This window comes from Paramormyrops kingsleyae, chromosome 9 (assembly GCF_048594095.1).
Source record: "Paramormyrops kingsleyae isolate MSU_618 chromosome 9, PKINGS_0.4, whole genome shotgun sequence".
Classification (NCBI taxonomy): Eukaryota; Metazoa; Chordata; class Actinopteri; order Osteoglossiformes; family Mormyridae; genus Paramormyrops; species Paramormyrops kingsleyae.
Genome location: NC_132805.1, coordinates 9,885,870 through 9,912,713, shown reverse-complemented (window position 1 = coordinate 9,912,713; position 26,844 = coordinate 9,885,870). Strand labels below are relative to the sequence as shown.

The following is a 26,844-nucleotide window of genomic DNA, read 5'->3' as shown; positions in this document are numbered from 1 at the left end:
CTATTTGCTGTAATTGCCCCGGTGGAGGGTTTGGTTACTGATGAGAATCGTGAGGGCCTGTAATGTGCCGTTATGGGTGGCAGCCCATTCGTCAGCACCACATGGTGTGGATCAAGTTACGCGCCTTTAACGAAATTAATAAGATGCTGCAACAAATTGAATTTTTATAAACCAGGGAATAAGGTCATCGCTGTCTTGTCGAATGCCTTGTGGGTATTGAGCAAGACTGCACACAGGATCGACCTTTTATAGCGTCCTTTTAACGTAATCAACGTTCAGCACACGCTGAGGGTTATGGGTAGCATTTAGCCAAGGCTGTCTGCTCAGGTTTAATGGGGGGGAAAAAAAATCAACAACTGCCTTCAGCCTATCGACTGGTGTTTTTCCACCTTAAAATTTGCATAGAGTAAGCTGATTGGGTGAAAGCTTTTGCATTCCAATTTCTATTTATCTTTTTTTTAGAAACTTGAAAATTGTGCTGTGTCACATTATTTAAAGTGCAGGCGTAAGGACCAGGAAGTAATTAGCTAGAAAGTCAGATATCTGTCTAATTCAGGTGCTTAAACAGGCACCCGTGACTCGATTTCCTTCCCAGTGTTTATTTGGAGATAACGGAGTGTTCATGCTGTCAGCATCAGACACCATTGGCAGGTGTGTCTCCCTACGGAAGGATGTTAGCTCAGTAGTCTGGTCTTGGATAGCAGCGAGACACATAGCGATCACCGTAAGTGTGAACACATACACATGTACTGCCTTTATGCGAACTTCAGGCTTAATAGCTTAATTTCTCGTTTTGTGTTTGGCAATGGAAAAGCAGCTTAATTTGCTACCAGATCATCTATAGCGGAATAACCACTTTCTGATACGATTAATGGTGCCTACTTTAGTAAGGAAGTGTTATGTGGTGAATCGGTGGTTCTGGCTGAGACCCATATGACTGCAAGTGGTATCAGTCCAGTATCGTAGTATTTTTACCATTTCTGTAATGCACAGAGTCTGTTGTTGTGCATCAGGGAGCCGTCGCATGTAATTCAATCTCAGCTGAATGTGAGGCTGGCCGCGATGGTGGTAATGCCGGAGGGTGCAGACAAAGTGAGCGAAAAGTTTCTAACCTGCGCAAGCTTGTTACTTAGTCCTTTTTGTTCAGGAGGCCGCCTATGAGCTCTTGCTTGTGATTCGATGCTGCTGTTACAGGCTCCTCCTCCCCCATCTCTGAGAGCCAATAGGACTTCGGCTTCCTTAGAGCTTGCTGCAAGGCCTCAGGATTGCAGTATTCATTGAATTTTGGCATAACTTTGAAAACACATTATAGTTTCAGAAATGTAGCAGGTGTAGAAATACACTATTTGCCTTATATACTAAAGCCCTGTATAATTTCAGAGGCTTTTATTGAGTTCCTTGAATTTTCCTGGTAAACCCACGTGATTTAAGCAATTTGCAGCCAAAACTGCCATTTAGACTAAAATCCAATTCTGCCCGTAGTTATGGAAATGTCGCAAAATGTTCAACTGGTGAATCCAGAGAGCAGTGTCAAATTATAGACCAACAGCACCCCCTTGTGGCTGTCTTTTAAAAGGTTAACCATGATCTATCATTGCATTACAACCAATCTCATGAAGCAGATGCCGTTAGGTCCAATTCTTCGTAGATACTTGGCAAAGACAATGCGCAAATTCAACAGACAGGTCTGGGGTATGATTCATCATTCCTCCGTCTGAGTTATCGAGCCAGGTTTCATTTGTCAGCCAATCACTGAGACTTTCTGGTCCAGCCTATTAGATAAAGTTATGGATTCACATGGGTATTGATATAGACATAGCCAGTAATGGAGATCTCGGCTTTGAATAAGTAATACAAACTGGATTTTACCTGATACAGGCACTGGTGAATACTTCTTAAAGGTTAGTGGGGCTCATCTGTGGCATGGGTGGTGAAATAGTTTTTCTCAGACAACAATGAGTTGGATCACCTTTGTGTCTGAGCCGTCAGCATTTGCTTCTTGTGGAGGTGAAGTGCAAAATCTGTGGTGCCCTATTATCAGTTCTCCACTTATCCAATCAGCGATCTGCCCTCTGTCTTCACTGAAAACTTTGTGTTCCGCTCAACGCTTATGGTCTTGAGATGCTCGCACTTACTGCGTCATACCACCAGGGGGCAGCAAGGCTGAAAAGCGGCGCGCATCCTTGATGTCTCTTGACCTTTGCCCCCTGTTTCTCTGCAGAGGATGTCCTAACCAAGGATGCAGAGGAGTGTGCGATTTGCCTAGAGGAGCTGGTCCAGGGTGACACCATCGCACGGCTGCCCTGCCTCTGCATCTACCACAAGGGGTGAGAATGCACATCTGCTCACTGCTCAACTGAATGTCATACCTCCCCGGGGGAAGTCCGCAGAAGCCAACGGGCTGAAAAAGTTCCTGTGGCGTAGCGCCCCTGCCATCATAAGCACATAAACACATGTCAGCCCACCCACCAGCAGAGACGGGCAGAGCTGAATGTTTCCACTTCTTGTTTTTACCCTATGAATGCACTACTGTGTTGCATTCAAAACAGCAGAGTGACTTATGGGCACGGCTGGTACCCCGCCACAGCGGGTCACGTCTGGGAAGCCCCTCGGTGGAGGCAGAGCTGCTGTCCGAGGGCCTCGTTTCAGTCACAGTCACCAAAGTCTTCCCTGTAGACTGGAAACTGACGTGACGTGTCTTGGCTGGAAGCTTCCCAAGGCTCTTCAGTCTGCTGTCACCAACATGGCTGTTATTGTGTTTGCTTGTAGCTCATGCTATTTGCTAACAACAAACCTGTCCTCCCCCCTCAGCTGTATAGATGAGTGGTTTGAGGTGAACAGATCATGTCCGGAGCATCCATCGGATTAAAGAACGCCCTAACTGTTTGCACAGGTAACGCTGAGCTGTGTGTGTGCGTGTGTGCATATGTGTTATATATATGTTACATTGTGGGGACAAAATAGACCTGCTAATATTTAGGAGAACCTTCTTTCTGATCTGTCCCCGTCCAGATTTTGCTCCCTTTTTGTGGATCTGCTCCAATTACGACATGCAGCAATCTGATTATGCTCCCCCGTCTTGTTGCCATGGAGACTGCAGCGAATACCGACTGGCACACGCACAGCAGAGCGGACTCCACAGTGGAGAGACGTACGTGGCGTCCAAACGAGTTCGTACAAGTTCTTGGTTGTGCCAAAACACGTGAAAGCAACCTTCAGGGAACCTCTTGTGACACTTCACACGTTTGTGTTTGCACACTGTCTTCTCTCTCCACGACAACCTCAGCTGACCGACTGCATTCCAACCTCCGGGGCCACCGTGGCTGCCAGTCCCCCGTCACTGCTGCACAACTGTCCAATCAGGAAGCAGTGTTGCTGGATCAGCAACCGCCCCCCCCCCCCCCCCCCCTTTTCTTCTGCTTAGAGACACTCACGCTGGCTTCTGTAAGCAGGCTGGCCGTCTCAGCTGTTGTTGCTGGAGCAGCAATCCCCTCCTTGATTGTAATCCCGTGAACTCTGAGGCAACCCTTTCTTAACAACCCTCTCCACTAGTGCCTTCGCAGTCAGACCGTGGGGCATCAGAACTGACAGCAGATGGCGCCAGAGGGAAACGCCTCCTAGCCATCATTTTCCGTTTCGCCACAGGAGGGCACCAGACAGGTACCTTTCATCTGACCTGCTGGTGCCTATGGAGATGTGGCTGATGGAACCCGTGCTGATGTAGCAGTGTCTCTTTGGGGAATGAAGCGTCGCTGACCCAACCCTGAGCCACGGTGCCTACCCCACTCCCACTCTGTGTCGCTGTACTGTCATTCAGGGTAATGCTTTTCTGAATAATCCCTCCTGTCAGTACTTGTATGACTCTCCATCAGTCACTTGTGGGAGGCGTTACTACAATCAACAGTTTGTCACCCATGCTCGTAACTTCCACCACTCCCTGCCTTATAAAAAGTTGTTATTGAGAGTGAAACACATTCTTCACCTGCTCCAGAATTCCCACCCCAGGGAGACGCAGTTAATCGGCCAGTCAGCACAGGTAATTCTACAGATGACCTAACCATTGCTCAGCTATGCCCCCTGGTGGCAAGTCCCTAACCCAACCCCCCATAGGAGATGGTCCAGGAGGGCTGTCTGGTTATGAGGTGCACAGCTTTGACCCTGAAAGTAAGCCATGTGGCTGTCATGATCATGACGTCGGCAGTGTAACTCGCAGATCAGTGATGAAGTTGCAATGCGCAGTCACCGAGCATTTGACGATTCAGTGCATCCCGACAGCTGGCAAAGCTGTGCACCTTGGGCCGCAAAATTCGGACAGTCTTGAAGGAGAGAACCTCGGGGGTGCTCGCTGCTAAGTGTTCAGTACTGTAGGAAGGAAACTGTGGGGAATTTCTGAGAGAAGGGAAGGTTGGGTAGCTGCAGGGAGTTGTGGTAGAGCTGGGTTGGCAAACATGCACGAGGGACGGTCTGATTACGTTTAGTCTGTGGTATGAAGAGAAGGGCCCAGTGAGTGTGCATGTTGGAGGAGGTGTTTAGTCTCAGGACAGATGTGGAGCAGCCCGTGGGCAGAGGAAAACTGTGGTATTTTATGGTTTAAGTGCTGTCAAGGTGCTAATGCGCTGCTAATGTAACCTTTCATTTCGGGAAGCAGAGAGCCATCCAATAGAAATTTAGTAACTCTGGCCAATCACAGCGTGTCGCTCTCCCTTTAAAATTGACCTATGGGTCATTTTGAGGTCGTTAAATTCTTCCTGTTCTTCCTGTCTGCAAAAGGTAAAAATCACAACAACTGAGCTGATTTAACTCCTAATGTAGCTTATTTTGGGAGGACAGTCCTTCTGGGCTGCCTGAATACCTTGGGTTGGACGTTTTTGGCATGTGACCGGAAATGCCGGTGTGCAGAGGATTCTGGGAAATAGTGCACAGGTCAGAGTCAAGTTCAGCTTAGCAGCAAATAATCATTTAAGCACCTTTACTAGATTTAACTGAAATGTTGAAATGCATATTTATGCCATGTAAAACTTTTACGTGGATTTTTTTTTTTTTTTAAATGTACATATATATTTTCTGCTCATGTTAAATTTGCCACACCTGAGCCTGCATCGATCCTATTGGATAGGTGTCAAAATCGATCTTTGAAATGATTACAAGGTGTTATTTAATTTGTACAGTAGGGGCTGAAGGTCCATGGTGAGGTTTGGTCACCATGGTGCAATTCCTCTGCAATCAGGAGTTCACACGTATGGCAGTCCTTCACGAGGCTGTGGTGAGCGGACTGACCGTTTAAGGAAGGCGGGGGGGGGGGGGGGTGCTGAGAGAAGGGGAGTGAGCATATGGTAAGGCAAAGCCCCATGGTACTTTGTGACAGACCAGAAACGTGCACCCAGGAGATCGTGAGCTTTTTATGATTATTTACTTGTTTGTTTGTGTCATAACATTCCATTTATGTAAAAAAAAAAAAAAAACATGTACAGAAAAATGAAAATAAACAAGCAGAATCCTTTCAGTCTCTGCATGCTCTTTTGTGGGTAATGCTTGCAGCATGTCGGTCATTTGTCCCCCCCCCCCCCCATAGTATACGTGTATCCAGGTAAATGAAGACGAATGGCAACAATGAGTGGTAAAAAGCTGAATCCCTTTCCAGCGCTCGTCCTTTAATGTAGATTCAGCTTGATGGCTAAATTCCCTGAGCATCTCCCAAATACCAGCATGGCAGTGAAAAGGCGTGATTCTTACTCGAGCTTAATTACTGTAACCGTAATGGCTTTATTTGCATGCAAGTGTGTATTATGGGTAGCGTGTAGGTGTAGTGGGGTAGTGGGCTAGGCCTGTGTGGCTGTAATCACAAGGCCGCCAGTTCAAACCCAGCCTCAGTGCGTCTGTGGGTCCTTGACTAACCCCTCACTTCCTGGGTGCTGCTACGAGTGGCTTCCCTTTGCGGATGGTACGCTACAAAGAACAAGTTGGGGGAGGTGTAAAAAAGAATTTCCCTGTGGGGACAATAAAGAATTGATTATTATCATCTCTCACCCACTGGCCTGTCCTGCATTTATCAGAGCAGTGCCCATTCGCTCTGCACATGCTTCAAGTCGGCCACAACACTCTTTTTCACTTTTTCAGCAGAACCTGTAGGAATGTTTAAAGTTTAAATTCTCAGAGCATGTCTGTTTCCCAACCTAACCTGAATTGCCCAAGTTAGTCCCCGTTAAGGCTTGTTCCCTTGTTCTTTCATTCCAACATATACCTGGTTTACTTCATCCACCTATTAGTTATGTCAAACTATGAAATCCAGTATTTCCTGAGTACCTCATGGTATTGACATTATCAGATGATAAGTTGTTACTCTTTTGTTTTTAAATTCAGTAAGCCCTGACAAGCAAGCCTGCTAACATTAGCCACGTTTACGTTTCTACACAGGAATCGCTGTCTTCTCTTGTGGTGCGACAGCAGTTTCCTTCATCCAACATTTGCCCTCAGTTCTTACCTCCTTCCTCCCACAAGGACAGCAGCTCAGGGAGAACAAGTCACTTATCACACAATTGCTTATCCCAGAAAATGTGCAAGGTCAAAAGAATTTTTTACCAGCTGGAAAAAGTTAAGGCTCCCCACACCAGATTGCATTATCTGGTGGAATTTGAGGTTTCCTGATTGAGCAAAGGCCCAATAGCAGATTGGAAAGAGCAATTGTAAAAAAAATATGTTTTTTTGGCAACTATCCAAATTATACTTATTTACAGAATGTTGAAATTTAGTAAATTTGTTGATTTTTCAAGATTACCTTCCAAGTCCTACAAAAACGGTCATGTGTTACATATGACTAATATAACTCAATATAACAGCACCTTTTTCCAAAGTTCATATAATGTACATACTTTTTTTTTCTGGAAAACCCCTTAAAATTGATGAAAAAGGTATAACGATTATATACACATACGCATATGGTGATTAATATTTGATCCATGGTAATTCAAAATGTAATTCTGGATTTAATTCAGTTCCTTCCATTTTTGGATAAATCACATGATCATTTGGAACACCAAATGATGAGAGGGGCTGCATAACGTATCAATAGTAAAAAAACAGGTCTACAAAATACACACCATGCAAAACAGACATTTTTTCATTTCATGAAGATCTGAATATCAAGGTCTAAATAAATTTATACAAGAAACATTTTGTAGACTATCAGAAAAATCAGAATATTTAAACAGCCAAAGTATTTCGTAACAACTGCAATACACTTCAAAAATCAAGGCAGTGCAGTGTAAACCAGATCATAAAAGATGGCTAATTGAGAAGTTTTAGGGCAAACATCTTGCATTGTTTTCTCACTCAGTGTAACTCCTGGATGCATCCCTCCATTTCACTCTGTTCCATCCTTTTGTTCTCACAGAGAACAGGTCACTTGATATATTCAATGTGTCCCTGCTGTTTTCTTCTCCGGCACCTAAAGTAGTGGTGTATAATATTATGACATGTTTCATTATACAGTACATTTCAAATACATATACAGGCTTGGCTCTGCTTACATTCGCATTTGGGACCTGGACCACCAGGTGTTTCTCAAGATTAATAAAACACTTAATATTCATACGCTGCAAAAAAAACATGAAGAAAAAAAAAAACAATGCAGGCACAAAACATGGAAAAAAAAAACTATTTGGAATGGGAATTACTTTAAAAAAAAGAAAATCTCCCAGTTTGGGGGGGAAAATAGGCAAAAGAATATAGCCCTTCACCACTGACCACCACTATCTTAAAATTTGTAATAAGGAGAGAAAAAGATATTTTCACCTCTCAAGCAAATTAGTCTCACCTACACAATGACAGAAGTACTCAAAAGCAGTGCAGTTCAAGTACTAAAAATGATGTAAATAGTGAAAATACATTTTTGCCATTTAATATATAATATGATAGGTCTACATTGGAACAATAATTATATTCTATGCACTCAAAGTACTCCAAGTAATTAATATAACCATTTCCATGTTTATTACGTTGCTGGAAAATGAAGACTGAAAATTAAATATCAATATCGCTTGAAGTAAGAAAAAAGTTTATAATATGAGACGCAAATCATAACATTATCTCTTTTTATATTTTATTGAGAAAACATTTTAACATTGATCCAACCAATCAAATATTTTAACAACATAGTTCTTGGGGCCCACCTGACAGGTCCAGCATGAAAAAACAGTTATTATTCTATTACCAGTGTGTAACTCAGCGGGCTAAGCCTCTGTGCCTGTGATCAGAAAGGCGCCGGTTTGAGCCCAGCCTCAGTACATCTGTGGCTCCTTGAGCAAGGCCCTTAGCCCTGGGTTCCCCAAGGCCCTTAACCCCCAGCTCCCTGAGTGCCCCGAGGCCCTTAACCCCCAGCTCCCTAAGTGCCCCGAGGCCCTTAACCCCCAGCTCCCTGGGTGCCCCAAGGCCCTTAACCCCCAGCTCCCTGGGTGCCCCAAGGCCCTTAACCCCCAGCTCCTTGGGTGCCCCAAGGCCCTTAACCCCCAGCTCCCTGGGTGCCCCAAGGCCCTTAACCCTCAGCTCCCTGGGTACCCCAAGGCCCTTAACCCTCAGCTCCCTGGGTACCCCAAGGCCCTTAACCCCCAGCTCCCTGAGTTCCCCAAGGCCCTTAACCCCCAGCTCCCTGGGTGCCCCAAGGCCCTTAACCCCCAGCTCCCTGGGTGCCCCAAGGCCCTTAACCCCCAGCTCCCTGGGTGCCCCAAGGCCCTTAACCCCCAGCTCCCTGGGTGCCCCAAGGCCCTTAACCCCCAGCTCCCTGAGTGCCCCAAGGCCCTTAACCCTCATCTCCCTGGGTGCCCCAAGGCCCTTAACCCCCAGCTCCCTGGGTGCCCCAAGGCCCTTAACCCTCATCTCCCTGGGTGCCCCAAGGCCCTTAACCCCCAGCTCCCTGAGTGCCCCAAGGCCCTTAACCCCCAGCTCCCTGGGTGCCCCAAGGCCCTTAACCCCCAGCTCCCTGGGTGCCCCAAGGCCCTTAACCCCCAGCTCCCTGGGTGCCCCAAGGCCCTTAACCCCCAGCTCCCTGGGTGCCCCAAGGCCCTTAACCCCCAGCTCCCTGGGTGCCCCAAGGCCCTTAACCCCCAGCTCCCTGAGTGCCCCAAGGCCCTTAACCCTCATCTCCCTGGGTGCCCCAAGGCCCTTAACCCCCAGCTCCCTGAGTGCCCCAAGGCCCTTAACCCTCATCTCCCTGGGTGCCCCAAGGCCCTTAACCCCCAGCTCCCTGAGTGCCCCAAGGCCCTTAACCCCCAGCTCCCTGGGTGCCCCAAGGCCCTTAACCCCCAGCTCCCTGAGTGCCCCAAGGCCCTTAACCCCCAGCTCCCTGGGTGCTGCTATAGGTGTCTTCCCTTCACAGCCAGCTTTCTCTCACCTACAAAGAGCAAGTCGGGGGAGGCACAAAGAGAATTTCCTAACGGGAGTCAATGAAGTATCAATGACGCCAAGTAAGCTACTAGTTATCTTTAGAATTGGGTACTGGGGCTTAGCACAGTATTCAATAAGAAGGTTTCGTAGTTGTTTTCAGTCATTTTATGTAACATGACACGATGCCTTTCAATAACTATGGCACCTGAGGAGAACAGAAACTTTTCTTCCATTATAAACAAAAAGCCTGGATAACCCCTCTTAAACACACAAGTCACATTAACTTAATCAGGGGAAGTAAGCAAAAAAAAAAACTTGACAAAGACTAGACTATGAAAAAGGGAAGGTAAACTTTATGCTTAAACAAAGTGAACAAATCCCTTCCAACAGAACAACACTGAAGGAAACCCAATCATGCTTTGAACAAATTGTACAGCAGATCCCCAATGTGTTCTGACATTCTTTTATAATGTGACAATGGAAAACAATGGAAACTGCATAATATTTATTATCCTGCTGCTAGTGAGAAAATAAATATATTAATGTGAATTCTTTCACGTTGTGAAGCATCATTACACTGTGTTCCAAATTGTGATGAAAATGACAGTAGGACTTCATCAAAATAAGCATTTAATTTTTAGTTTGTAAATCAGAGTTTTGCTTATTATATTCTTCATGTCATTTGAAATAGTTTATATCAAGCTCAGAGAGTTTTGTCAGGTGATCATTAAAGGTAAACCTACTTAAAGACAGGGTTCCACATTACTAAACAAGTCACAGTTTTCACAAAGTATGGGGAAGAAGAAAGAGCTTTCTGAAGTGGAAATCGTGAAATAGTACAATGCCTTGCAAAAGGCAAAAGTGATATTTCATGAAAGTTAATGAGGGATCATTGAACTGTGATTCAGAACACACACAAAAAAAATACAAATTGTGAAGCAACAAATGTAGGCAGTGTGTGGCTCAGTGGGCTAAGCCTGTGTACCTATGATCAGAAGGTCGCTGGTTCAAACCCAGCCTCAGCACATCCGTGGGTCCTTGAGCAAGGCCCTTAACCCCCCAGCTCCCTGGGTGCCGCAACAGGTGGCTGCCCTTCGCAGAAAGAAAAAAAAAAAAAAAAAAACTTTGCCATGGGGATTAATAAAGTATCTTTTATTATTATTAGGTATTCGAAGCTGCAGGTGACCCTGGAGTCCCAAAACCAGGATCCTGCAGAGGTGAGTAGTTCGACCACCCCTAACAAAAGCTCACAAAGAGAAACGTTTGGATTGGGCTAAAAAGTACATTGTCAAATTTCCAAACAGTTGTATTCACAGACGAATGCCATGCAACACTGGATGGTCCAGATGGATGCAGTTCAGAGTGGTTGGTGAATGGCCACCATGTTCCAACTAGACTGATATCAGCAAGGAGGCAGAGTGATGATTCTGATGAAATATTGGGAAATAAGATGATAAGTCCCTTTAGGGTACCTGATGGTGTAAAACTCACTTCTGCAAAATACTGACCACTTCCTGCCATGTACAAAAAGAAGAACCATGCATTACAGAAAAAATAATATTTTAATGCATGACAATGCAGATGCTTCAAAAAACACCATTGACTCTTTGGTTGCTATTGGGATAAAGCAAGAAAATATCGTGGTGTGGCCAGCATCATCCCACGAGAACCTGTGGATCAAATAAAGAACGACATAGGAAATAAGTGGGTCGGTGCACTCTTTATTCTGTGAATGAGATAACGACCTACTTTAGTTACAAAGGCACAATTCTGGAACGTCATTACAAAGCAACATTTTCCACAGCATGGATTAACTGCACACTGGCTGCCATAATGTGCAAGAATGCTAAGAAAGTAGTTTACTGTGTGGAGGTGTTTTATCAACGGGGGGCATTACACGCAGTCTCCAGTTCTTGATCCATAGAGGCAGATGAAGGTGCTTCATCCTTTCACCAAAGGCCATCGTTGAACCAGTGGCTGAGTGGGAGATTGCTGGGCAATCTTTCGTAAGAAGTATCAAGAAGAATTTTCTTGCATTGGAGCTCACTTTGCACCAGTGCCTGGAAGCCCTCCTGTCTGTGATGACTTCTGCAGCCCAGCCATAGGGGCTGAGACAGGTATTGCATCACCTGTAGATTGTGCACCTTTCCACGAACTAACATGTGCTCAAGAAAGTAAAGTAGCCTGGAACAAAGGCATGTACCCACCCTGCATTATCGTTTTCAGGCGTGGGACCTGAGGCAGAGGGAGACCCCGCTCAAGCTGTGGATAACACATGTGTGAGGATCAGGAATTGTTTCCAAGATCTAGGTTCAGTTTTAAGGAGTTTTACGTGTTGTGGATTATTCATTTCATGATAAACAGGAGTTATTGTGGTTCAGGTAACATGGATGTGATGGTTGGTGTTGGCTCTGTCGGGGCACCTGGGAGCAAGTGAAGGAGAACTGGCATGTGGAGACGGGCAGGATGGAACGGGGACGTCCAGAGACGGGCAGGACGGAACGGGGACGTCCAGAGACGGGCAGGACGGAACGGGGACGTCCAGGATGGAACGGGGACGTCCAGAGACGGGCAGGACGGAACGGGGACGTCCAGAGACGGGCAGGACGGAACGGGGACGTCCAGAGACGGGCAGGGCAGAACGATCCTCTCTAGGTCAAGAATGTGGGTAAAGTAGCCGCCTCTGGCCTGGGGGCAAGAGGAGCGGTGGAGACGTCACCAGCATCAAACGCTGCAGGCTGGGCGGCCCTCTCTGGGCTGGCAACATTGAGCACAGGTGAAGCGGTCGTCTCTGGGCCTGGCGTGGCAGTGGCCTCCCCTGGGCTGCACATCAGAGGAGTGATGGAGATCTCACCTGGTTAAGGAGCAGCAGCAGTGGGGATGACGAACTCAGGGTTGGATTCTGGCCAGGAAGTAGGGGCTCTGGTGCAGGTTCAGCCTGCTTCTGCAGTCTCCACTTCCTCAGGCCGGAACTAACAGTGAACTTCAAGGAGTCGCCGGGCGAATTGGTAGCCAGCTGCAAAGAGCTAGGAGGTGGAGTGGTGTGGCTTGTTAGGGCCCCTCCCTGGGAGGACTCTTGGGGTGATTGTTGTAAATGACGCAATATAAAATGCACTGAATTTCTCATTTGTATTTTTTTTGTATCGTACTGTATGATGGACTATTGACAGCATTTCCCCCTTTTATAGGAAAATGGGGACTTTTTCCTTACGATTGTTGACTGATGTCTGAGTGATGTTCTGACAGTTGGTTGATTCTGTATCAGTGTTGTGTGTGCAAAAAGAAAGAACGGAAAACAAACAAGTGTCCTGTATAAATTGTCAGTTTAAACTTGTACTCTGCTCACTTGGCCATTTCATTAGTATTATTCAGTATAGTGTTATAAGCCAACCAGAATATTCATTAGTTATCTGAAAATAGAAACAGCTGTACAATGTGTTTAACAGTAAATAATAGTACATAAAACATCTGCACCCTCTGACTTAAGTAAATCATGAGGACTTATATTTTTCCAGCAAATTTCAAATTTAATTTGTCAGATGGTAATCATACGCATATGATCTCCAGTGAAATGTTATAGGGCAGGGCTGCCCAATACGTCGATCGCGATCTACTAGTCGATCGCAAAGATAGTGTGGGTAAATCGTATGGCATAAAAAAAACAGAGGATGGATGACGCATTCAACCGCGCCAGCTGCTGCAAGCTACCGAGTCGCCTAGTTAGCCTCCAATTTATTTCTACTAAACCTAAGAAAGGGTATGAAAATGAATGGGGGAGCTGGACCAAGTAAGAAGCCAAAAACCTACCACTTCCATACGGAATGGGAGGAGGACTGTTTTTTTTCCACCATGTCATATTAGAAGTGCTTTTGCCTCATCTGTCAGTCTACCATTGCTATTCCGAAGCAGGGAAATGTGGAGCGGCATTTTCGGACTGTTCATCAAAAGTACGACATTAACTTCCCTCCGAAAAGCGAGCTGAGAAACAGAAAGGTGAAGGAACTAAAATCCCAGTTAAATTCAAAAATACTTTATTTATCCCAAAGGGAAATTAATAATAATAGTAATAATAATAATAATAATATTAAATAATACTCAATATTTTTATACATAAATATGTTTTGCATTTTTATAGTAGGTAGATCATCTTGACTTGGTCATTTATAAGTAGCTCGCAAGCTGAAAAAGTGTGGGTACCCGTTATAGGAAATAGGTTAGAACAGAGAAAAACGTGATAAGAAAAAAAACAGAAAAACAACACAGTGCAGTTGGAGCAATGATGGCAGCAGCCGACCACACCAGTGCTGATGTTCATGCTCTCTCACACTCTCACACTCTCACGCACGCACACACACACATATATGTCTTAAAAGACAGCAAGATGCACAAATGGTGGAAATGTGTCATTATTTTGTTCAGTGTAGGTTCATAGAAATATTTCACAGGGAAAGCCAACTGACTTCCTGCTGTGCGAGGTAAGACTGTTGTATGTTCCATAGGGATCAAAACATGGCAATTTATATTTGCATATTAAACTGAAATGATCACGATTCGCATGTAAAGTGTGATGTGAACTCAACTGTCAGGCTCATCATCGCCTGTGTGCTCTCTTCAATAACTGAATCAGAATGGCTGTCACATTAGATTTTGTAGGGGCATGAAGACAGTACTAATGGAGGGAAAAGAGGAAAATGGACAGCAAGGCTGATGTGAAGTTTAACTGATTAATCTGGAGGCAGTCAAGGAGTTAAGAAGCTCCTCTGCAGGTTTTTTGCAAATTTGTATTGTTTTTTGTCAATCTGTAATGAATGTCTATGTATAAATGTTGTATATTTATACATATGTCTAAATCAAGTATCTTTTAAGTATTTGAGTTTTTTTTTTTGGTTTGACATTACCAATTCACCTAAATGCATGTTTCTGTACTGCAGGAAGAAACCTGCGTGACATGGTGGGTGCGTGCGAACTCCACACACAGACAGCAGATGGCATGAATCAAACCACATCCTTGGAGCAGTCGGGCGGTCAGACAGTAACGCTACCCTGCCATCCACTTCCTGTAACTGATGCACGAATATTCCGAGTCACTCCTCTATATAAATGCATGTAACCCTAAGTTCTAATTCCCCTGTTTTGCATTTCACTAATCAAGATGAAGCTCATTGTCAGTCTCATCATCGCCTGTGCGCTCTTCAATAAAGGTACAGTACTGAATCAAAACAGCTGTGAGATGTGGTTTCATGGGAATTTGCTTTATTTTACTTAACACTGTTCTATAATTTCTTTTAATTAAAGTTTATGTAAATCTGAGTAAAAAAGCCATCAAAAAAAAAAGTTTGGTTGTTTTTAATGCATGCATGCATGAAAGGGTTAAAACTTAATTTCCTAGTTCAACTTTAATACGCACTACCTCAAAAACATTCATGATTGTTTTTGTAAATACAAACTACTTTTATTGTCATAATTTTAAAGAACAGATATTTATCCATGTTTAATGTGCCAAAGGAAAAGCAATTGTCTGCATGTTGCCATATGTTTTATAGCTGAAGTTTCACAATAATTATATAGGAAACAGGAGCTGCACACTTAAGATGAAATTCTGAAGGCTGCCCACTGTAAAACCCCAAAATTAAGGCTTTTAAAACTTAATAAAACTTTTATTAGAATAAAAATGTGAGATGTCAGCATTGTATAAGTGGTCATGTGTATGGTATATGATGTGTATATCTGTCTCATATATATTGTCTGATATTTAATGTAAATATTCTATAGTGTACTCGCTCCAGTGCTATAATTGCCTGCGGGAGTGGTGCATCCCGGAAAAAGTTACCTGCCCATCTGCACAGAAATGTGGGAGTACAGCAGCACTTTCCGTCACTGGTGAGTCCATAAAGAAACTTACCTGTACCTGTGACTTACTTGATACCTGTAATACCTTGTTTTTTCACCAAATACTGAAATGAAATTGTCTTGCGTGAAATTTAATAAACAAGAGTTATATAATTCATGTAATTTTTTTCATTCTCTAGGAGAGGGAAATAAACCTCTATCACATGAAAGGCGCTGTATGCAACCTAAGGAGTGTATTTCTGGTTCAGTGAATTTAGGATTTGTAAGAATTGGAATTAACACCACATGCTGTTCTACTGACTTCTGCAACGCTGAAACTATTCCTGGTAATTACAGATACTTGTACACCAACTGTGCTCTAAATAATTTAACCCTGTCTGGATCAAGTGAAGATATTCTAATGATTATAAACTACTGGTATGCCTTGCACATTTTGAAAAGAAACCATCTAAAATAATTGCTTAATGTCTGGACCCATCAAGGTGTTAAAGGTAGTTAGGTATGAAATAAGGTATTAATTTAATGAGGTGCTTAAACTAGGTAGACGGGAGAATAATTAAACCAACTTCTTCAAGAAAGAGGAGTTTACAATTACCCTTATGGTTCTATTTATTTGTAGTAACCAGTGTCTAGATTATACCCTGATATTACTGTTGACTAACAGTGGTGTCATTTATAAATCTTTATCAGTGACTTGGTATTGCTGGTCTCTTTTGTAGAATATAGTAAGCATCCCTTCAATGGGAAGAAATGCTTCACATGTTCTGAAAAAAACTGTACATCAACACTCACATGTAAGGGAGACGAAAATAGTTGTGTCAAAGCGACAGGTAAGAGTTTGACTTTCTAATATAATGCTGGTTCTATCTTTGGCCAACAGCATCACCACTGTGTATTACAATCTGTTCTATGATCTCCAGGGTACCGATAACTGATGATTGATTTCTCTATTAGCCAAACAGATATATAGTAAAAATGAGTAATTTTAGGTGTGTTTCAGAGTATGTAAAACCTGCTATTCAAGTGTGCCTTGCTAATTATTTTTATACTATCATGTTGTTTTCAGATACTGCTGAAGGCCGTACTAAAATATCAAAAGGATGCATTTCCAGTAGTTTGTGTGCTGATACTGTACCTCTGCTGAACACGGTCTTCAACAAAATCACCTTTAACTGCTGTGAAGGAGACCTGTGTAACGCAGCTCACAGTCATGCTGGGCTCAGTTTACTGCTGCTGCTGCCTCTGGCCTGTTTCAGCCTCTTCCACTGAACTTCTTTTACTTCACTTTTATAGTAATATGTGTTTTTCAGGCTTTGATTTTTGTTTATACTCAATATATAATAGTTACTTTTCTGTAAAACCTTTGTATAATGACTGAACAGAAGTTTGGCATTTTCAGTGTCACAATTCTGAGCCCACAGTGATCACGACACAGGCGCGCCTGTGGTTTTCCTGTTTGTTCTACAATGATGTGCGTGCTAAGGATCAGCTGATGCATTACAGTAACAGAGGTTGGCAGTTTTACTCAGTTTAGTTTTCCATTTAGAGCAGGGATGCCCAACTCCAGTCCTGGAGGGCCAGAGTTCTGCACATTTTTGGGTTTCCCCTCTTTTAACACACCTGATTCAACTCCTGTGCTAATTACCACACAGCTCTTGAGCTGAATCATTTATGGTGCAACAGGGAAAGAACTAAGCTACACAGGGCTCCGGCCCCCCAGGACTAGAGTTGAACACCCCTGATTTAGAGGAATGGTGAATACATTCAAGTTTTTTTTATTTGTCATTCTTTATTCTGACTTATCTCTGGACAGGATAACAATCAAAAGGAAGCCTAGTTACAATAACTAAGTACACAATAGTTAGTTAACACAAAATCACCATACCTCTGGATACAACCCCGGAAACCTGTATAACACAACTAACCATGATAAACGACAAGTTATTCAACAGCAACATATTTCATATCAAAATATACTGACATATCACATACTGCAGTAAGGTCTCCAACTATGTGACATGCATATTGACATTGAAAATTGGCGTCTCAGGTGGGGATGTCTGACCTAGGATAACTGATAGAGTGATAGAAAACCCAGCACAGGTTAATGTGTTAGATGTTCTGGTGTTTTCTTTAATTGCTTTGCTTTTTTATAAGTTGAACTCATTTTCGTTCCCAGAGGCACAGGTAAACATTCATTTGCAATACAAAAAAAAAAATCTCTATTACAGGTTTAAATGAATGTCTAATATACAAAGAAAACCAATCATTCCTATATTATGTATTGATGGTCCAGTACATTTTAACTTCACATTTACTTCTAATTCATAGCAAATAATGTCCAATTTAAATATTCATCATCAGTATGTAGCATCATACACATGATTGAAGAACCAAAAGTAATGACTTCTCCAAACGTAATACTTGCCTAACAGTCCCTGCATACTCCTCAAGGTTTTAAGAGCTACCCATTATATATTCCGTTTTATATTTCAAGATTTTAACAGTTTTACCCACCTGGTAGTGGTAGACCACCGGCCACAGGTGCGTTAGATGTTCTGGCGTTTTCTTTAATCCGTGTTGCCAGGTCCAGCAAAAGTCTTTTTCTGCTTGAAAGGTCTGCTTAAAATCCCCAACGGAAGCTGAAACTAGCCCAATATTTGAAATCCCAGTGTACTGTATCTCAAAGAAATAAACCAGTATTTTGCGCGCTGATCACATTGAAATGTTCGACATTTTAAAACCAATGGTGTCACGTAGACGGACGCGCGCTCTTTTCTGTCACTGTCAGTCTGCACACACATGCACACGCATTTACATGTATTTGACAGTTGTATTACCTTGTAAATATTCTGTAGGATCTGCTAACTACCTTTCCGATGTAGCTTACTTTAAGTTTACAATGGAATGACACATATTTGCCGCATCGTTCCTGCGTGAGAGCTGGCGGCGCTGCTTCCATGCGCGTCTGTCTCTCATTTTCGGTGCCTAGCGATTCAGTATTATTCAGCATTAGGAGCCACTTGCTTTCATAATAATTAATTTCCTTTCCCCTTTACAGTCCGCTACCGTGGAACATTATGAAAGCAGCCAAAAAACCCGCAACCTCCTAATATATACCTACAACTCCGTTTTCAAAATAACCAAATTGGGCGAGAAGACCGCAGACCCGCTACCTGCCTTCTTGCTTTTTGATCTTTGCCATAAGCAATGGCTACCCTATCACTACTAGCACGGCGCCCTCTAGAGGATCGCTGTTAAATCACATAAATCTCATAGAAATGGGCATCACTTGTAGAAACCGTTTGAAATACAAAATTAAAATAAAATTACAGGGGTGCCTTTTTATTCCTTTATATCTTCATATATTCTTTATATGTAACTGTTATCTTTTGAAGTCCAATTAGCTTCCAGTCTGCTACAATAACAGTTCTATCCTCAACAATCAGTTAAAATATCATATCAGATCAGCACTAGGCTATGCATCATATAGACACGTATGAAATCGAGAGATGAATTGGTATTTTTATTTATCTAGAAGTATCACATATTCATCATTCAACTAACCTCTGTCATGATAACATGCTAGCAGAACGTTTTTCTGTTAAAAACTTTCCGGGTTTTTTTCCACCTCATTCACTCGCAATGCGCAGATGCCGTGAGGTAGCAGCCGTTCTTAAAGTGGCAGCACCAAATTTTACTAAAGGAAGGCAGTATTACACCACTTGGCTACATTATAATGATTACTGATTCCGTATTAACATGTATGCAGTGAGACAGAATGGGGTTTCAAAGCTACAGATTGAAACACATAAACTAATTAAGCAGCAAGTAATAATTAGATGCATTTCTATGAATTTTCACGTACCCTACCTTCCTCTCCAAGATTAATATGTCAGAAATATTTTTTTAATTATACTAAGAATTGCATAATTGACATAATAATGTTATTTCGTACTATTATACAAAATATTTGATGTCTGAAAATACTTTATATCTGAACCTGAATTGCAGATATCCACAATTTCATTTTTACTAGTACAAATTCTGGTCTTATTTATAATTCACTTCATTATTACATTCACTTGTCCTATTGTCTAACCATCTTGTTGTCTATGTTCATTGTCTGCAGGAGCACATGCAATTGAGCATTTCGTTGTACACGGTACTCATACTTGTACACATGACAATAAAGAATTGAATTGAAAAATACAGTTTTTACTAGCAAAAAATGTAATTGTAGATATCTTGAATTCATATCATATGGTAACGATAGATTTTTACTAGTTAGAATGCAATTTTATTAGTAAAAATTCAGTCATCCTGAGTAAGCCTTAAATCTTTTAAAGTTGGTAGAATCTTGTCAGGTACAGATTTGAAGGAATCTAAGGTTTTAGCTTGCACTACCCCTTCGGGCAGACTATTCCATATTCCAGTTACGAGTGTGAAGAGAAATTCTTTCATAGATCTAAACTAAAGTGTTCCCCCACTTATTTCTGACTGTGGCCACTGGTTCTTGAATTAGAACTTACTTTGAAGGAAAAATTTGGATGAATAGCATCTTAACCAGTTTCAAATCCAATCTGCTACATTTCCTAATATACCTGCTGCTTTGAGCTTAAGCAGGAGTCTTTTGTGTGGAAGTACAGGTCCTTCTCAAAAAATTTGCATATTGTGATAAAGTTCATTATTTTCTGTAATGGACTGATAAACATTAGACTTTCATATATGTTAGATTCATTACACACAACTGAAGTAGTTCAAGCCTTTTATTGTTTTAATATTGATGATTTTGGCATACAGCTCATGAAAACCCAAAATTCCTATCTCAAAAAATTAGCATATTTCATCCGACCAATAAAAGGAAAGTGTTCTTAATACAAAAAAAGTCACCCTTCAAATAATTATGTTCAGTTATGCACTCAATACTTTGTCGGGAATCCTTTTGCAGAAATGACTGCTTCAATGCGGCGTGGCATGGAGGCAGTCAGCCTGTGGCACTGCTGAGGTGTTATGGAGGCCCAGGATGCTTCAATAGCGGCCTTAAGCTCATCCAGAGTGTTGGGTCTTGCGTCTCTCAACTTTCTCTTCACAATATCCCACAGATTCTCTATGGGGGTTCAGGTCAGGAGAGTTGGCAGGCCAATTGAGCACAGTAATACCATGGTCAGTAAACCATTTACCAGTGGTTTTGGCACTGTGAGCAGGTGCCAGGTCGTGCTGAAAAATGAAATCTTCATCTCCATAAAGCTTTTCAGCAGATGGAAGCATGAAGTGCTCCAAAATCTCCTGATAGCTAGCTGCATTGACCCTGCCCTTGATAAAACAGTGGACCAACACCAGCAGCTGACATGGCACCCCAGACCATCACTGACTGTGGGTACTTGACACTGGACTTCAGGCATTTTGGCATTTCCCTCTCCCCAGTCTTCCTCCAGACTCTGGCACCTTGATTTCCGAATGACATGCAAAATTTGCTTTCATCCGAAAAAAGTACTTTGGACCACTGAGCAACAGTCCAGTGCTGCTTCTCTGTAGCCCAGGTCAGGCGCTTCTGCCGCTGTTTCTGGTTCAAAAGTGGCTTGACCTGGGGAATGCGGCACCTGTAGCCCATTTCCTGCACACGCCTGTACACGGTGGCTCTGGATGTTTCTACTCCAGACTCAGTCCACTGCTTCCGCAGGTCCCCCAAGGTCTGGAATCGGTCCTTCTCCACAATCTTCCTCAGGGTCCGGTCACCTCTTCTCGTTGTGCAGCGTTTTCTGCCACACTTTTCCCTTCCCACAGACTTCCCACTGAGGTGCCTTGACACAGCACTCGGGGAACAGCCTATTCGTTCTGAAATTTCTTTCTGTGTCTTACCCTCTTGCTTGATGGTGTCAATGATGGCCTTCTGGACAGCAGTCAGGTCGGCAGTCTTACCCATGATTGCGGTTTTGAGTAATGAACCAGGCTGGGAGTTTTTAAAAGCCTCAGGAATCTTTTGCAGGTGTTTAGAGTTAATTAGTTGATTCAGATGATTAGGTTAATAGCTTGTTTAGAGAATCTTTTCATGATATGCTAATTTTTTGAGATAGGAATTTTGGGTTTTCATGAGCTGTATGCCAAAATCATCAATATTAAAACAATAAAAGGCTTGAACTACTTCAGTTGTGTGTAATGAATCTAACATATATGAAAGTCTAATGTTTATCAGTCCATTACAGAAAATAATGAACTTTATCACAATATGCTAATTTTTTGAGAAGGACCTGTACATCAAAGGCCTTCTGGAAATCTAAATAAATCACACTGAAGGCTTTGCTTCAAACAACTTCCCTTGTGGCCTCTTCAAAAAATTCAAGCCAATCAGTCAGACAGACAGACAGGAGCCACCCCTCCTAAGACATGGTCCAAACAAATAACTTTATAAGTCACAATTAGCTGATTAAGAACCACCTGTGTCCAATCAAAGTGTCACATGGTCTGTCACATGATGTCTGAATAATTTTTTGTTATTTTAGCATAGGAATATTGTCAAAAAACCTCTTAACGTTGGCCTTAGACTGTAATGCAAGTTTCCTTTCTACATTTCTCTTAGCACATCTAATATTATTTTTCAGATTGAGCTGTAGGTTTAAATACTCCTGCATTTTCCCAAAATCTTTTGTTTCTTTCCATTGATGGTGCATAGTCCTTTTCCTCTTGACTTTCTTCTTAATTTCAGTTGAAAACCACCTTGCCTGTATTTTCCCAGGTTTGTTTTTGCAAGAAAACAGTATGGACTCACCTTGTAATGTGCTTGAAGTAATGAGCTTTTAAAAAAATCCCATGCCTCTACTATAGTTCTGGTATTTTCTTCCTTCCAGTTTACTGTCTCTAATTTCTGTCTCATCCCACTATAGTGTGCCTTCCTAGCATTATAAATATTTATTCCTGACTTTGCTTTATGGATATGAAAATTTACCTCAAATTTAACTATACTATAATCACTACTGCCACTTGGATCAAGAACCTCAAGTTTATTGATTCTGTTTTAAGCTTAAGGTCGAGAATGACTTCTGCTCTGGTGGGAGATTTCACAAATTGGGTGAAAAAGCAGTCTAGTACCATTTCCACCATATTGAGTTCATTTACTGTAGAGCCTATAACCATGTCCCACTGTATAACCGGTAAATTAGAGTCACCCATAACAAACACATCATTTTTATTACTCATTCCCCTGATATCATTATATAATGTTCTGCTCCCCTCTCTATACAAACAGATAACAAACACCAGATGAGAGACAGGTGAAAACAATTCACTAATGAAACACCAGGGTAGGAGAAATCAGGAACAAGAAGGGGGTGAAACAGGATGACCAGCAACATCTGCTGGCCAAAAGGGGACATGACACGACTGACAGGGACAGATCCTGACACCTAAAAAAACGTAAGAACTCTAAGTGACACACCAAAAGTATAACTAAGTAACTACCATATGATGTCATACAGACACATGCAGACCCCATTGTGATATTCTTCTGAGATCAAATGTTAATGCTACCTAGATTTTTTCTTCATTAGTATTATTCAGTAGGCCTATAGTATTTTAAGACTACCATAAAATTCATTGGTTATCGGAATATCCAATATGCAGCAAATTCATGGTCATTGTTTTCCAATACATACGTCTATGCTTCTCACACCAGCAAATATACATGATAGGACTTTTACGAGAAATATGAAACTTAGGTTGATGTTTGAGCCATAAATGTGTGGAACATGAAACTATACGAACAGACAAACAAACTGGGACACCTTACCTTTGCCAAAGGTATTGGTACACCCCTTCAAATCATTGAATTCAGGTGTTCCAATCACTTCCATAGTCACAGGTGTATAAAATCAAGCACCTAGGCATGCAGAATGCTTTACAAACATTTCTGAACGAATGGGTTGCTCTCAGGAGCACAGTGAATTCAAGCATGGCACCATGATAAAATGCCACCTGCGCAATAAGTCCATTCGTGAAATTTCCCCGCTACTAAATATTCCACAGTCAACTATTGGTGGTATTGTAACAAAGTGGAAGCAATTGGGAATGACAGCAACTCAGCCACACAGTGATCGGCTACATTCTGGGGCAGTGGTGGCTTAAAGGTTAGGGAAGTGCCCTTGTAATTGAATGAATCCTGGTTTGAATTCCTGACCAGCAAGGTGCCCCTGAGGTACCCTGCCTAAGGTACTGCTCCTCAGGCACTGAATTAGCTGTCCCCTGCTATGTCACATATGGGGTAAATGCAGAGGACACATTTCATTGTTGTGCACTGTGGTGTGTCAACAATGATTACCAATTTATAAAATCACAGAGTGGGGACATCACATGCTGAGGCACAGTGTGCAGAAGTCGCTAACTGTCTGCAGAGTCAATAGCTACAGACCGCTAAACCTCATGTGGCCTTCAGATTAGCCCAAGAACAGTGCGTTGAGAACTTCATGGAATGGGTTTCCATGGCCGAGCAGCTGTATCCAAGCCTTATATCACCAAGTGCAATGCAAAGTGTCAGATGCAGTGGTGGAAAGCATGCCACCCCTGGACTCTAGAGCAGTGGAGACGTGTTCTCTGCAGTGATGAATCACGCTTCTCTGTCTGGCAAACCGATGAATGAGTCTAAGTTTGGCGGTTGCCAGGAGAACGGTACTTGCCTGACTGCATTATGCCAAGTTTAAAGTTTGGTGGAGGGGGGGATTATGGTGTGGGGTTGTTTTTCAGGGGTTGGACTTGGCCCCTTAGATCCAGTGAAAATAACTCTTAATGGTGCAGCATTCAAAACCATTTTGGACAATTTCATGCTCCCAACTTTGTGGATACAGTTTGGGGATGGCCCCTTCCTTGACTGGCCTGCACAGATCCCTGTCCTCAACCCAATACAATACCTTTGGCCCCTTTTCTTTTGGAAATTGGAAATGTTTGAACTATAAATGTGTGAAACACGAAACTATACGAACAGACAAAGGAACATGGGACACCTGTACCCGCAGTTTCCCCAGAGAACTCACATTGTCAGCCTTTCACATGCTCGATGTTTGCATTCGTTGCCGCATTATCACAGTGTCTGTGTTATAAAAATGCATAAAAAGTATAAATTCATTGCCCCTTCATCCCTTAATGTATGATATTTTTTCATTGCTCATCTCTTGCTGCTCAGCTGATCCAACTCTTGTCCACTGTTGCCAACTCCTCAGTAAGGAAAGTCGCTATTGGTCGTCCCAAAAGTCGCTAGAAGTTACTGAATGATGCCATCGCCTCATTTGCATAATGTGCATGTAATTATAATGGACGCTGTAGGAGAGAGGAATAATGTCGTGAGGGAGACAAAAGGTGGTTAAAAAACACCCTAAATACGTTTAGAACTACAAACGAACTTTCTTCTGTCGATTCTTGTTTTTTTTTTTTATCACAATTCCAACCCTCCTCCTATATCCGGGCTGTGGACCGGCAAAAGTGACCCCAAAGAGGCACTCTGGCGGAGTTACTTATTCTTGAAAACTGTCATTTAACTGTTTACTTGGCGGAGTTTTTGGCAATAAGCCAGGGCAGGATCAGCCAGTGGTGGCTTCGCGCATGCGCGATTCATTTGCACTTTGGATGCGGAAGGGTGACAGAGTTGCCAACTTAGCAATTTTGTTGCTAGATTTAGCAACTTTTCATACTACCCTAGCAACTTTTTTTTCAAAAAGCACCTAGCAACAAATTTAGCAATTTTTAACATTCATTTGGCTACTTTTAGCAATTTTTAAAAAGTGACTCAAAAGAGCAGTGGCTGCAGGCTTCACTCAGTAGAGTGCGGGGGTGGGGCTACATAAGGTCTAAATAGCCAGGCACAGCTGCAGCAGCAAAATTTGTTGGCTGAGTGCAACAGCAGTAGCACACATTTCACATTTTTAAGTGAATTAATTGAGAGTAACCCCAGTTAAAATTTAGTTACTGTAGCTGCTCATTAATTTTGAACTGAACATGTCTCAATCGAAATTGTACAGCCAGAAATACAGAAAAGAGTGGGAGTCTGTACCTGAATTTAAAGGATGGCTGAAGCCAGTACCTGGGGATGACTGCCGAGCATACTGTGCATACTGCAAATCAGATTTGCATGCAAAAATGTATGACATTAGAAAACATTGTGCTACAGCAAAGCATATAAATAAATCAAAACCGTATAACCCTGCAAAGGACACCCACACAGCTAGTTAGGAAAGTGGATAACTGCAAAAGTGCAGAAGCTACTATGGCAATGGCCATTGCGGAACATTGTTCACTGCTAGCATGTGACCATTTAGGTATGGTTTGCAAAGCTGCCTTTTCAGATTCTGTGGCAGCAACAAACTTCCACATGCATCGCACCAAATGCACAGAAATGATTAAGGGAGTATTGGCTCCTTATTTTCTGAAAATGATAACATCAGATGTGGGGGATGAGAAGTTCAGTCTGCTTTTGGATGAGTCGACTGATGTCAGTGTCTCAAAATACCTGGGTGTGGTGATTCGGTATGTTTGAGCCAGTCAATTTGAGAAAATAAAGATGTAGTTTTGAGTTGCGATTACGCAATGACGTCATCACGCAAGGTAAGGAAGGAAAGGAAAACACTTTATTGTCATTGTAATTTACATTAACAACGAAATTCAGCTGGCAACTATCATTTAAGCAGCAGCGATATACATATATAAATATAAGAAAATACACAAATTAAAAGTTGTAATAATAATAATAATAATAATAATCTACACAGTAGAGAAATAATTGCAATAAAGGAATACCCAATCAATTAAAAAGAGAGCAAAAAGTGTAAACACATTGAGTTCTTCCCTTCAACTTCATATACAGTTAGGATGATAAACAATAAACAATTGCTGTAGTGCAAATGAGGTAGTTATGGTAAAGTATGAGCAGTAATTAAAAAGTCTACATGGAACCAGGTTTACAATGGTCTAAGTGTGTGGGGTTGTGATGGAACAACTGAGACTACAGCTCTGGGAAAGAAGCTGTTCTTCAGTCGGTTTGTGTGCACTGTAATTGTCCTGAAACGTTTGCCTGATGGCAAAGCAACAAATAGACTGTGTCCTGGATGATGCATGTTCACAATAATGCTGTTAGCTTTCTGTCTCAGCCGACTAGCATAGATGGAGTCCAGCTCTGGAAGTTCAGACCCAATAACCCGTTGAGCTGCCTTCACCACTCTCTGTAGATCCCTTCGGTCCTCTACAGTGCAGCTGGAATACCACACTGTAATACAGTAGGACAGAATACTCTCTATGGTAGAGCGGTAAAAGTTAATCAACAGTTTGTTGGGCAATTGAGCATGTTTTAATTTCCTCAGGAAAAAGAGCCTTTGTTGAGCTTTTTTCACTAGGTAGGAGGTGTTTAGAGCCCAAGACAAATCTTTTGTAATGTAGACTCCTAGAAATTTTATGCTCTTCACATTTCCAACCTCCTCATCGTTGATGAGCAATGCGGGATGGTTAGCCTTCTTTGTCTTTCTGAAGTCAACAATTACTTCTTTTGTTTTATTGGTGTTCAGGATCAAGTTGTTTTCTGTGCACCACTCCACCAGATGTTGCACCTCCTCCCTGTAGGCAGTTTCCTCATTTCCCGAT

General features: G+C 42.4%; 3 protein-coding genes across 6 annotated transcripts in view; 2 read left to right on the top strand and 1 right to left on the bottom strand.

Annotated features, from left to right (window-relative positions):
- The window catches only part of znrf2b (zinc and ring finger 2b), a 31,089-nt gene extending 25,586 nt beyond the window's left edge, over positions 1-5,503 (top strand). Inside the window, exons 3-5 of the mRNA XM_023821180.2 lie at positions 2,222-2,327; positions 2,812-2,893; positions 3,013-5,503. Coding sequence (XP_023676948.1) covers positions 2,222-2,327; positions 2,812-2,869 — 164 coding nt within the window. The 3' untranslated portion in view covers positions 2,870-2,893; positions 3,013-5,503. The remainder of the gene's footprint in view (positions 1-2,221; positions 2,328-2,811; positions 2,894-3,012) is intronic.
- A 1,460-nt stretch (positions 5,504-6,963) lies between these two features.
- Positions 6,964-18,847, bottom strand: LOC140592603 (uncharacterized). 4 transcript variants are annotated; one of them, XM_072716280.1, is made up of 4 exons: positions 18,069-18,847; positions 17,746-17,850; positions 13,186-13,356; positions 7,467-12,404 (listed from the first exon to the last, which is right to left on the bottom strand). In XM_072716280.1, the coding sequence occupies exon 4, from the start codon at positions 9,199-9,201 to the stop codon at positions 8,221-8,223; it is 981 nt and encodes a 326-aa protein (XP_072572381.1). In that variant the 5' UTR covers positions 9,202-12,404; positions 13,186-13,356; positions 17,746-17,850; positions 18,069-18,847; the 3' UTR covers positions 7,467-8,220. The 4 variants fall into 4 exon arrangements, 3 of the variants coding, with proteins under 3 accessions (XP_072572381.1, XP_072572379.1, XP_072572382.1); XM_072716278.1 differs by having other exon boundaries at positions 17,746-18,847; XR_011992955.1 differs by lacking the exons at positions 7,467-12,404; positions 13,186-13,356 and adding an exon at positions 6,964-7,444 and having other exon boundaries at positions 17,746-18,847.
- On the top strand, positions 13,520-17,943 carry LOC111848845 (uncharacterized). The gene is made up of 6 exons (XM_023821181.2): positions 13,520-14,144; positions 14,310-14,579; positions 15,151-15,258; positions 15,408-15,554; positions 15,948-16,058; positions 16,295-17,943. The coding sequence occupies exons 2-6, from the start codon at positions 14,531-14,533 to the stop codon at positions 16,495-16,497; spliced, it is 618 nt and encodes a 205-aa protein (XP_023676949.2). The 5' UTR covers positions 13,520-14,144; positions 14,310-14,530; the 3' UTR covers positions 16,498-17,943.
- Positions 18,848-26,844: the final 7,997 nt, after the last annotated feature.

What these genes read in the sequence shown, in the direction of transcription:
- LOC111848845 (XM_023821181.2), top strand. Translation starts at nt 14,531, where the DNA reads ATGAAGCTCATTGTCAGTCTCATCATCGCCTGTGCGCTCTTCAATAAA. An exon ending in AGCAGCACTTTCCGTCACTG is followed by an intron (nt 15,259 to 15,407) that starts GTGAGTCCATAA and finishes TTCATTCTCTAG; the next exon opens with GAGAGGGAAATAAACCTCTA. An exon ending in CAACGCTGAAACTATTCCTG is followed by an intron (nt 15,555 to 15,947) that starts GTAATTACAGAT and finishes TCTCTTTTGTAG; the next exon opens with AATATAGTAAGCATCCCTTC.
- LOC140592603 (XM_072716278.1), bottom strand. Translation starts at nt 9,201, where the DNA reads ATGAGGGTTAAGGGCCTTGGGGCACTCAGGGAGCTGGGGGTTAAGGGC.